Genomic DNA, 13098 nt, shown 5'->3' on the forward strand with positions numbered 1-13098 from the left:
TGCTTTTAATTTTTTCTTTGATAAAGGGCATATTCGAAATTTTTGAATATTTCACAATTCTCTACCTTTTGTTTTTGCTTTATACTAGCCTCTCCTCATGCGCTTCCGCTCCTGCGAGAGACTTTTTAAAAAAAAAAAAAAAAAAAAAATTTACTTTAGAATTAAAAAAAATAATGGGTAGTTGTGCTCCATAAAAAGAGAATCCATTATTTGAATTTTATTTTAATTTTAAATTTTTTTAATATAAAAAAGTATGAATTTATCATATTATCCTCATTTAATTAATAATTTCAATTTTTAATGTTTGCATTAATCAAGAGCATTTTCTGGTATTTTGAATGTTTCACCAATATCTGCCTTTTGCTTTATATATATAGAATAGATGGGGCTTTCTCGGATTACTAATTTGCGGATTGAATGCGGATTTCTATTTGGAACCGTTAGATGTCATTGGCGGTGGAGATTTAACATAAAAAGCAAAACATAAAAAATACCCCTTTGCACCACCATTTGAGAAACAAAGAAACAACAGGCAGACCCATCCAATCCAGGAGACCTGTGCTTCTCTTTCGTATTTCCCACCAAAGAAACATTTCTTCCTCGTGCATTTCAGAGTTCTCTCTCCCACCTGAAGAATTCTGCTCCAAGCTTTACTCCATTCCAAGGGGCAATGGCTCAAAGAACAGAATTTGAGAACCAAAATAGTTCACACCAAACTAAATTAAAGTGTAGTCACTGACAGCAAACAACAAGAGCTTCTCCACAAGAGTTAATTTTTCTCTAGTTTTTATTTTTATTTTTTCTGACAGCAAACCCAAGAGGCACCAACCTCTCCTCAAATCTCTCAAAAGAGTCTCTCAACAGTTTTTTCACTTTCTTTTTTCCTTGTACTGATGGAATTAGACGCAGAAGACACCAAGTCCCAAATGACCCAAAACCCAGGCTTCACAGCCTCCTCCCTCTTTGGTGCTGGTATTGACAAGCGATGGCCTACCTCCACCTTGAGTGATAATGTTCTATTTTTTTATTCCAAAACCAAAAAAAAAAAACCATCAACGCCACAAACCCACAAGCACAAGAAGAAGAATAATAAAATCCCAACAGTCCAAGCCACAATCCCAACAGTCCAAACCATAAACCCATCAACTCCACAAACCTACCTGAAGAATTTTGCCAGAGAAATGCAGGTAAATGTTTCTTTGGTGGGAAAGACGATAGAGAAGCACGGGTCTCCTGGATTGGATGGGTCTGCCTGTTGTTTCTTTGTTTCTCAAATGGCGGTGCAAAGGGGTATTTTTTATGTTTTGCCTTTTATTTTAAATCTCCACCGCCAATGACATCTAACGGTTCCAAATAGAAATCCGTATTCAATTCGCAAATTAGTAATCCGTAATGGAGAAAGCCCCTAGAATAGATAAGATATATAGAAGATAAATGATAATTTATCATTTTAATTTTAGTTAGTTATGGGTTTATTTTGTATAGAAATTTTTTAACCTTTTGAACGTTGACCCTAGAAGGAAAATTCCTGATCCGTCCCTGACCGTCAGTACTACCACTCACTCGGTTTCACAAAAATGGCAGCGGATGGTGCTCTGTTTCTTCGGAAAAAGTTATGGAAGAATGTTGCAGAGGCAGAGTCTGAGTTATCAGGTTTCATTCCCATTTCTTACTTCGAAGAAATCAAAGAATTGGTGAAACTGATAAGAAGGGCGGTCCTTTATGGTGATTGTTCACACCCTCAAGCTATCTATGGGCTTTACGAGCTCAACGACCTGTTGGCCGAGTGCCGAATCTTCGCACATGAGTGGAAGAAGGTCAACAAGAAGTGTCTGCTCCTCAACCCTTTCAGGACTTATTTCATCCGAAAGATGAAGAAGCGGCTGGCCACAATCAAGGGGACGTTTGCTGAGGGTATGAGAAGCCACAGAGAAACGCAGCCCATGATCGAAGGTCGTTACTTGGGCCGCAAAATTCCCGGGAACAGGAGGAAGGATCGGGCCGAATTCATGTTACAGCCAAAGCAAGTTTTGGGTTTTGATGAGCAGGCAGAGAAGATTGAGGGCTTGTTGTTCGGCGGCGTTGCTGGGTTTACGGCAATCGGGATCGTCGGCATTGCCGGCGTTGGTAAGACCGCTCTTGTACAAAAAGTTTTGTTTAGTGATAGAGTTTGGGATGAGTTTTCTCCTGTCATTTGGTTGTGCTTGTCGGATATAAGCGAAGAAATATTACAAGTAAATACTGGGTTCAGCATTGTGACTTGCATTCTTGAAAATTTATCGGGTGAAAGGCTCAATCGAGATGTAGAAGTAGATGCTAGGATGCGTGTTATTGATAAGCTGTTGTATGCTTTAGATCGACATGTAGATGTAAATGCTAGGAAGGCTGTTCTGGATAAGATCTCGGATAGGGTCAGTGATAGCCCTGCTAGGGAGCTTGTTGTTGATAAGCTCTTGGATGAGCTCCATCGACAATTAATGGATAAAAGGTATCTGATTGTGTTGGATGATGTGTGGCACAAGAACGACTTCTATTCGGATTTATGTTATGCACTTCCGCAAGATGAAGGAATGGAGTGTCGGTTAGCCCACGGATTGCCGAAGGGGAGTGGCGGGGCGGTCATTGTCACCAGTAGGATAACGGAAGTGGCTCAAGATATGGTGGGGGAAAATAACTTGATTCTCGTTAAGCCTTTGGATAGAGAAAGTTGCTGGCATATATACAAGGACTCTATTAAGAATGAAGTTTTTAGCAAATCAAGTCAGGAAATTTTGGAAGAGATTGAGAATGAAATAAAGGATCAATGCCATGGTCTGCCGTTGGCTGCTAAGACACTCGCACAAATCATTCCCGAACAGATTCGTGAAATCGAGTATTCTTCTCACCTTTCTTTTGTATTCTGGTTTTTTGTTCTTTTGCATTACAGTTAAACTTCTTTGTTTTCAATCTAGTCCTACATGTTATATTCAATTTATCTGTTCTTAAGGATAGTAGTAGTGTAGTGGTTAGTATTAGAACATACGGTGCTTAAACTTTCTTTAGCTGCTAAGTCCTTACCCTTCTCTATCTTGAATCTCTTATATAAGATTATCCCGTATGAAGAAGGAAATAAATATGGTGATTGAATTCGAACGGGAAAAAAAAAGGGTGATTGAAATATTTTATTTGAGTTTTTGTAGGAGGGAACGCTTCTTCAAGGAGACATACATACCTGATGAATTGCTTAAGCCTGATTTGGATGTTGAAACTGCTGTCCATGTACCAGAATGCCCAGTGTTAGTGTTTATTGATATAAATAATAAAAATCTTGGAGAAAGACTCTTTGATGATTTTTGCTACCATCTTAATAAAAAGCAGGTAATTTTTCCTTTTCCTGTTAAATGCTGCTCCTTGAAAGAGGCCACCTAAATAAATGCATGCTTTTTCAACTTTGATTAAAGTTTGTTGAAGACTGTACTTCCTTTCTAGGTTTATGCTGTGCTGGATGAGAATTCTGATTCTGAGCAAAAAGGAAAGCCAGAGAATCCTGAGAGGGTGCTAACTGAGTTTTATGGTATTCTAGAAAAGCTTAAGCGTGAAGGGTATCATTTTGCTTATGAAATTCAAAAGAGGATGAGAATTATAGTGAGTAATGTGTTTAATCTATCCCTGTAGATATAGGCAATGGGTCTGAACCATTTTTTTCTTCTTTTTATGAATTTTTGTGAAATTTAACTATTCCGTTCTTTAATTAAATTTTTTGGGGTGCAGTGGCAATGTTTCTAACAGATATTTCTTCTCAGGTTGTTGGTGGGGATGCTCTGGCTAACTGGATTTTGGGAATCATCTGTGATCTAAAATTGCCCGAGTCACCCTCCATTGCTCTGATACCAATGGGAACTGAAAATAACATGGCATCTTCTTTTGGATGGGTAGGAAATCTGTTTGTTTATCTAGACAAGATGAACTTGAAAGTTCCTGCTAGTGTTTTCAATAGGATATCCATGTCAGATACTTACTAGGCCGAAGCTGACATGTGATAGACCAAGGAGCATGCTATATATTGACTGATAGCACGAAATACGCCGTTTTTCTTATTTTCGAAGAAAAAATATGCAGTTTGTTGCTTCCCTCTTATCTACACAAGGAGCCAGCACATAATTTGCATAGTTTCATAACTATTATATGCATACACAGACACGCACTCACACACACATGCACAGGCACACTCTGTTTCATATGTTTCTTGCAGTATTTTAATCATGCATCTGTTTCGTAATCAAGCTGGTTGATAATTTCCAGAAATCAGCTGATGGAGGATCGGCGGTTGATGCTCTGGTTGATGTAAAATATACAAAACAGATGAAAACAGACAGGTAGTGGAATTTGTATTTTCTAATCCCCAATGGAACATGTAGAGGTTCCAATCTGATAGGAAAGTAATGAAACTAGGGAACCAGTACAAAAAATAGGGAACTAATTACAAAAAAGAAATCTGATCCACAGTCTCAATCCAATCCTACCACAACGATAGGGTTGACATACATGGTCTCTTCTTTCATCTTTTTTGTTGTTTGTGAATGATGTCCTCTCCAAAGTAACTTTTATTAGTAGGACACTATGGATGTGATTAATTGACGTGTTGGGATAAAGTTGGGTTTTTGGCATCCTTATGGGCTTCAGTGTCTCCAGCATTTAGGGATCTTTCCTTTTGTGTACTTTACTAGACTAGGGGGCTGCTTTTGGGGTAGGTATAGGATGAGAGTGTTTGCATAAGGCAACAGAGTTTGAAATTTGTAATTGGGTTATGTTTTGATGATCCCATAAAAAGATGAAGGTGCACCTCTTGTTCAGAGTTTTTGTACATTGTATTATGATTTCATAAAAAAATATGGATGTGAGTACTTTGAAAGAGAAACTTATGTATTTATCCGCCTTGAATTTTTGCTGCATGCTTGTGGTAGAATGGCAATCTTATTTGTCCATTTGTTGGATTTCAGCTGGCACATTGTCATTAGGATGAAAGCCACTCGAAGTTTTGCAGCTCCTCATGAAATACCACATTTTCTGCATTTATTTGATTCTGTTGACAAGGGGGATAATCGAAACACGGTAACAAAATGCTCAATTCTTTGTTTTTCCTTTCAACTCTATCGGTTTACAGACACTGCATCAATATCTCCCTCTTCTTTCAGTGAATGATGTAACAGTGAATATAGGGAATTTCATCACACTTTTAACTTAAGATGTGAATGGTTTAGTAAGTGAGAATGTGTAGTTGGGTTATGCCAAGGGACTGCTATAAAATTATATGCAAGATTAAGAAGTCCAAAGGCATGTGGGGTTTTCTGGTTCTGGATGTGTTTTGGATGGTTTGGTTGGAGAGAAATGAAAGGGTCTTTGAAGATTTTGTTGGTGTGGAGGTTGAGGAGTTATGGGATAAAGTTCGGTTTTGGTCGGCTTTCTGGGCGTCTTTCTCCAGACAGTTTAGTGGTGTTTGCACATTTTTTAAACACAAGATAATAATTTTCCTTTTTGAAATCTGTACTGCACATAGACATCCTGCTTACAAGATTCTTCGTCTTTTCATTATTTTTTTAAATTTCTTCTTTTTTTCACTTTTTTTTTCTTAGGATAATCTCACTTACTGCGGTGGATTTTGGAACTACTTCAGCTTGGGTAAGAGTTTCTCCCTTGGCCAATTTTACAGTTCTCTGTTAGATGGCCAGGTTCTTTATACTTCTCTCTTTCTTTTCCATTTTTCATGCATTAGTACATGTATACATTCATACGTATACAAACATAGATAAATAATTTATATAATGATATTTCACATAGGAGTATAAATAGCCTCAAACCCAACGATCTGACCCCTATTTTTTTGGGTTTGGATATCGCATTATGATATTTCACTATAATGATATTAAATCTTCATATTTGTTAAATAACAGAGTATAAATAGATTCCTTCAACAAAACTTTGGCTTTTTTCATTTTTCTATAGGAGTTCATGCTCCAAGATGGTATCAAGCTAACTGCTTTCATCCTACTGCAAGGTATACCAATTGAAGTGAATGAACTTTGTATGCCTAAGTTTTGGAGTAGCGAGATCTTATTCAGATAGTACTTAGTGCTTTCATTGTGAAGTTGCTTTTTCTATTTATGATTTTCTAGTTACCTTTACCAAAAGCTTGATAATTTTATATAGAGCCAATTGGAGACATAATGTTATTCTGAATAATCACTGTTATTCAATCCTAGTACTTTAATGTTATTTGTTATTAGTGTATTCTTATTTAGTATTAATTTTCTTCCCCCAACAGGACCTTAACCTCACTTGCAAAAGTAAAGGTTATGAGGCATCTTGATCAATGGGAAAGGCTTGACATTCCTAGTAGGTAAGTTATCTTTATTTACATTAATTCACCTTATCTTGTTGCTTTTAAGTACTTAGGCACTTGCATCTTAAAATGATTATTCTTTTGTCTAATTTCATTTTTTACTGTGTTTATTGATATCAACAAAACATTTATCCATACAAGCACATATGGACAGTAGAGACTTAGTATCAGCATTCTAAGTTGATGTTTTTCTGGTGTGCAGCATCAAGTCAATTTTATGTCTTAACTTGCCTATCTTTCATGGTGGACTAAAACCATGGGGAATAAAAAATGTGAAGGAAAATGAAAATGTGAGTTTCTTTTTACTTTTCTTATTTATTTTTGTGGTATGTACGGCTATCTTTTTCTGTGATTGGCATTTACAATCAAGTTCTCGTCAGCCGGCATTGCTTTTTACATGTTGGTTAAATTTCTGTTTGTTAAATTGAATTGCAGAGGCACCTGACCCCTTCTTTCATAGATGATGGACATCTTGAAATTATTGGTTTCAAGGATGTTTTTCTTCCTCAGAATGAACATTGGATTCGCCTTGATCAGGTCATACATCATTTTGATTTGGTTCTTTGCTTTTTGTGTCCAACTATCCATCTTGGATCTCCTTTGTTTCAATTATTTCAGTCCCGTATGTAATGCATAGTTAAGTAGCTCTTTATCTTTCAAGTTGGACAGCATTTCTAACTAGTTTAATTCCAAATTCTCCAAATATAGTCACCAACGAATAACTCTTATTTGCTCTTTTGCATATGATTCAAAGAGATGATTAATTATGCTTCCTCCTCCTGCCACCCTACTGTTAGGTACGGGGAATTCGCTTTGAGTTTTTGGAGGGTGCAGCTGAGGTTGTGAACATGAGGATTGATGGAGCACCATGGAAAAAAATTCCACTTGATGGTATCACCTTGATTGAAATCTCATACCACTGTCAAGTCAACATTCTTGCCAAAGAAAATTGCCCAGCAGAATGTATTCGTGCCTCTGATGATGATGACGATGACGACAATGATGATTACTATTACGACTCTGATTATGTTGGAGGTGATGGTGGCGACGGTGTTGATGATGATTATGATGATGATGATGGTGGTGGTAGTGTTGATAATGTTTACCTTGAAAGACATATGAAGTTTGGTGCAGCTGGCACTTTCAAAATCTCCTCATCCTAATAGCTATTTTTCTTGGATTTGGGTGTATTTGGGCTTCTGTTATGCTGGCCTGGCGAATGTCGTTTGGTTTCCCTTCTTGTAAAAGAACAGGAAAAAAGGGAAACGAGAGTAAAAACAAAAATGTAAAGGAAAAGAAAAAAGATTTACATGGTAAGATTATATATATTCCATTTATTCAATACGCCCTGTTTACTTTCCCACAATGAGTTTTGCTCTAGCATGCCACATTATATATATATATATATATATATATAAATATTTGGGCCAACTGAAATTTTTTGTTGGCTCTTCAATTTTGGGGTCCTGTGCTATCGTGTCCTGCCTGCAGTGGGCCAGAGCCAGCCTTTGTTTTAGTTAAACTTCTGCTATTTCCACTCACCAGTCTTATTTTTTCATCCACTTTATATTTAAAATTTTAAAAACAAATTTATCCTTGCAAAATGACTTTTAAGGACAAATTTAAAACTCTCTCTATCTATTAATATGAGCTTGACACATCATTAAAATTCAATCTAAGGGTTAAAAAAGGACACATCGCCACTTTTACTCGAGGAAAATAAAACAAAGGGAACCTAATGTCTCGCTTCTTTCTTCAGAAAGGATGAACAGAACCCACTCAAACTCTAAAACTCAAATATCCATTTTTATTGTCTAGTTTCATGCCATATTGAAATCCAATCCCTTTTCTTTTCCTTCCGGACTAGAATTTAGAATCTTTAGTTTTTTCTACTTGGCTAATTTGTTTTCAAATCAGACCTAATATACTTCCTTCTTCCAAAAACAATAGAACCTTCAACCATATCTAGCCTTAGAACTCAATAGACAAAAAGGAATTCCTGATTGAAAGGAATAATTGGAAATAAGATAAAATTAATAGTTTATTTTGAATATCAAAGAGAGAGAAAGAGAAGCAAAGAACCATTCATGATCATGGGAATCAAAATACAATGGGTTCTATTTGGGTTTTGAGGGTTTATATTTTTTAAGGAAGAGAGGTTTGGGTCGGGGGGGAGGGAGAGACTTAAGTGGGGATGGCCTAATTGAAATTTTTTTTTTCTTGTAATGGAAAATATGAAAATACAATTAATGTTTTTTTATAAAAAAATTACTAATCATTAGCAAAGAGAATTTACTAGAATTAATAATTAAAGGGTATTTCAGGAATAACGGTGGGTGGAAAGATAAGTTTGTGTTCTTTCAAATTTACATGGTGGGTGGGAAGATAAGGTGGGTGGGAAAATAGGACAAGGGGGTGGAAATAGCTAGGGGTGGGCACGGTTCGGGTTGGATCGATTTTTGCCTCAAATTAGAACCGATCTGGTACTATTCATCCAGTTTGAATCGGTTCAGTTTTAATTAAAAAATTTCAAAAACTATCTGGTTCGGGTTGAATCGGTTCCGATCTAGTTCCGATTCGGTTCGGGTTGAATCGAATTATTAAAATTATTTTTTTTAAAATTATACAATTTTCAACTGAAAATATATTTATTTATACTTGAAAATTAACAAAGTATTCAATTTCATATAAAAATAAATATTAAAGTTAGAAAAGAGAGATATTTTGAAATTGAACTTGAATAAATATTAATTAGATTAAAAATATAGCATTAAATATAAATAAATATTGAAATTATATATTTTTTAATTTGACCGATTCGGTTCGGCCCGATCCGATTTTGAAGACATGAAACTGGATTCAAAACTGGTCCAAACCAGTCCGATTTGGTTTTTAACCGGTTGTTGACTTTTTGGTCAACTCGGTTTTTTTCGGGTTTAGTTCGGCTCGGATTTCCGGTTCGCCGGTTTGAGTGCCCACCCCTAGAAATAGCAACACTCTTTAGTTATTAGACTTAGTGTTGGAGGCACTATTACAAACAAGAAAAATCAAAGCATCTTCAAAAAACAGAATCAAGCAAAGTGATACCATTTTGAAAAATGGAAAAAAAGAAGAAGAAGCTTAATTCGTCATAGAATCAAGCAAAGTGACATTAGTTTCTTACAAAATAAGGTCCCGCAAGGCACAGTTAGAACTTTTATTGCAATGCCAAATCATTGCAACTTGAGACGACTAAAGAATAAAGATAGTCCTTTCTTACTTTTTCCACTTTACACTTGTTTATTATAAAGATAAAGGTGCATTTGTTTAAGGGAGCTGATTTTCCCACTCCCCTTTTCTCCACTTACACTCCCTTCTGTTTTTTAAAACTTTTTAATCAATTTTGTTTTTTTTATATTCTCTTTTTCCTACTCTACCCTTACCATTCATTAGGAAAGTTAAATAATAAATCAAAAATCAAAAGAAAAGAAAATATCTCTCTCTCTCTCTCGCCTCCTAGCCTCATCCAGCCCTAAACCAAAAAACCCCAACCCCACCCATTAATCCCGACGCCATTTCCATCCTAAGCAATCACCAACCCCCGAAACACAGCTGCACTGGCCAGCCTCCCCCAGCCCCAGCCCCAGCCCCAGCCCCATCCATCTAACCTCTCTCTCTCTCTCTCTCTCTCCATCCAAAATTTATCAAGACACCCCACCCACCTCCGCCTTCAGCGCACCCAGCACCACCACCACCACCGGCACCTTCACATCACTTGATACGAAGGCACAATACCAGATTCAACCCCAAAACCCAGCATGTCACTCTAAACCCCGACCCCATTAGATCTGGCCTTCAACACCGACGATCTATTGGAGATGGATGCGTCGGGGTGGGGATGATTCTCTCGTGCACTCTCTCTCTCGGTCCATGTCGCTCTTACTTTCATAAATCATTTAAAGATGGATGGGTTGGGTTCAATTTAATTTGTTTCTTGGAATTGATATGAAATTTTCTAGTGGTTTGATTATTTGTTTGAGTATGAGTGATGTGAGTAAGATTGGGGTGTGGGGCTGGGATCGCAGTTTGGTTGCAATATTAGGGGTCTGGGAAGGTGGGTGTGGGTGGGGGTGAATTGATGTTGAGTTTGGGTAGTTGATGGTTAGGATGGCTGGGTGGCTAAGTTGAGCTGGAGGTAGCAGTCGGGCTGGAGGAGGCTAGGAGGAGAGAGAGATATATTTTCTTTTCTTTTGATTTTTGATTTATTATTTAACTTTCCTAATGAATGGTAAGGGTAGAGTAGTAAAAAGAGAATATAAAAAAAACAAAATTGATTAAAAAGTTCTAAAAACCAGAAGGGAGTGTAAGTGGAGAAAAGGGGAGTGGGAAAATCAGCTCCCTTGTTTAAAACAAACATATAATGCATATTTGGCATACATCGGTTACATTATTTGGAAAGTTCAAATTATCTTATGAATTTAATGTAGATTATCGTTTGTATAAAAAAAAAAATCAAAAAACATTTTTGAGTAGCCTCCTAATCTAAGTCATTCACCCATACCTTCATTTTCTCCTTCAATATACCTTAAATTTAGTGATTTATCAAATCAAATCCAATACTAATCACTAAACATGACATTAAAGCATGTGTTCAAGACTTTATTGAATATAACACAAGCTCAAGCTTTTCCATGCATACATTTGAAGGTAATATTTTCAATGCATTAAAGCATGTGTCAATACTCAATCTACTGATAATTAATCATTTGAAGGTAATATTTTCCATGCATACATCCATATCACGTTGGCATAACTTGAGTCTTCACCTTATAATAAAAAGCATAAAGCAGTTAAGCATCACTTCATTTTGTTTATCAATTATCAGATTTTGAAAGAGTATCCATGTTCACATTCCCCAGCGCAAACCAAATTCTTCAATAAAGGACAAGCCCCCAGAGCATACTTGGATCTGAGGTTTCAAATCTCGCCGACAATTAGATTCTGATACCGTATTAATCAAAAAGCTTCAATTTGTAATAGAATCAAGCAAAATGACATGTTACAAAATAAGGTCCCGCAAGGCACAATTGGATTGCTTTAATTGTGATGCCAAACGTTGCACTTTGAGACGACTGAAGAATATAATAAATAAAGTTTGAGAAGGACCCACGTGCAGTATGAATTGCCAAATAATTATAAAATAATATGGTAATATGGTCACGTGATATATCTTGTACATGTGTTATAATATAGGTGGATAATATGGTTTATTTTTCCCTATTTTAGGGAATATTATCAATAAATATATATCCACTTATATTATCATACGTGTACAAGATGTACCATATGATTGTACTACCGTACTCTTCTATAATCATTTCTACTTTTGTATGCATGACAAGAATGAAAAGCATATATAAAACGATAAGCACCACTTTAACTTGATGAGATATATCAAAGAGAGAATATTTTGAAAAGGGTAATGCAAGGCTTACCACATTTATATACCACATTGTATACTACATCTCTAATAGAGGTGGAGCCCACCAATACAATAGGATCCATCTCTATTAGAGAGGTGGTACACAATGTGGTATAAAAATGTGGTAAGCCTAACATTTTCCTTTTGAAAATGAGTCATGTTATGGGAGACCATATATAAATCATCTTATGTATTATCTTTCTAATAGAGATGGAGCCTACTAATACAACGTCTCCTTAGAAAATAAAGTTGTGCATACATGCATGAGACTACCACTAGTTGCATGCGAATAATTGCACCTCCTCTATTAATTCATTCTGCACATATAAAAATAAAAATAAAAAACCATTTAACTTACCAATATTTTTTATTTATCCCAGAGGAGTATGGTTGTCGGTGGGGTCGGTGATTGTTGGTCTTAGCTCTTAAATTGTTTTCACAAAACTCATTTACCTTAAAATCTTTTATTTTAAATTGTCTTAAATTGTCCATCCACTAACAGAAAATTAACTACGTTAATGTTGAGAGTATTTGTCCCACATTGAAATGTTAAGGGACCTAGCCTGGGTTTATAAGGAGTTGGGCTACTCCCCCCATTGCCAATTGGTTTTGAGGTGGAACCTCAACTTCCTTCATGGTATCAGAGCAAGGCTTCACGTGTTGGGCCCAACGGCCACACGTGCTCCCACGTCACCCAATATGTGTTGTCCACGTGTTAGGCTTGAAAGTTCGCCACACGTGCGGGGGCGTGTTGAGAGTATTTGTCCCACATTGAAATGTTAAGGGACCTAGCCTGGGTTTATAAGGAGTTGGGCTACTCCCCCCATTGCCAATTGGTTTTGGGGTGGAACCTCAACTTCCTTCAGTTAAGTTGTATTTTTTTTCACTAAAAACTAAGGAAATACCCACCAAGCACCGTAGATGTTTCTGCAAATTGCAAAAGCCAGGAATTCTCCTCCATCTTACTAAATTCAACACAAAATTCATTAAACCCATAAATCATAAAATCCAATCAGGGCAGTAACGAAATTTTGAGAAGAAAAAACCAGAAGCAAAGCAAATCTGAGAGAAAACAACGATGACAACATTAGTTTCGCTTTGTATTGATCTATGAGTAGGGAGGCTAGGTTTTGCAAGATGCACTGCGAAGTATTTTGTGGTTTATATTTACTTATTTATTTGGTTTTAAAAAAAAATTAACAGAGTTAAGTTTATGTTATGTGGGTGGACACGTGTTAGACAAAAATGAGATGCTCTT

General features: G+C 36.4%; 1 protein-coding gene across 1 annotated transcript; it reads left to right on the forward strand.

Moving 5' to 3' along the window:
- The first annotated feature begins 596 nt into the window (after positions 1-596).
- On the forward strand, positions 597-7721 carry LOC110754890 (uncharacterized). The gene is made up of 12 exons (XM_021956016.2): positions 597-2872; positions 3180-3357; positions 3469-3624; positions 3783-3911; positions 4282-4355; positions 4980-5091; positions 5613-5658; positions 5983-6034; positions 6302-6376; positions 6582-6669; positions 6815-6916; positions 7177-7721. The coding sequence occupies exons 1-12, from the start codon at positions 1578-1580 to the stop codon at positions 7540-7542; spliced, it is 2673 nt and encodes an 890-aa protein (XP_021811708.1). The 5' UTR covers positions 597-1577; the 3' UTR covers positions 7543-7721.
- Positions 7722-13098: the final 5377 nt, after the last annotated feature.

Source organism: Prunus avium, chromosome 3, assembly GCF_965620075.1.
Source record: "Prunus avium chromosome 3, drPruAviu1.hap1.1, whole genome shotgun sequence".
Taxonomy (NCBI): Eukaryota; Viridiplantae; Streptophyta; class Magnoliopsida; order Rosales; family Rosaceae; genus Prunus; species Prunus avium.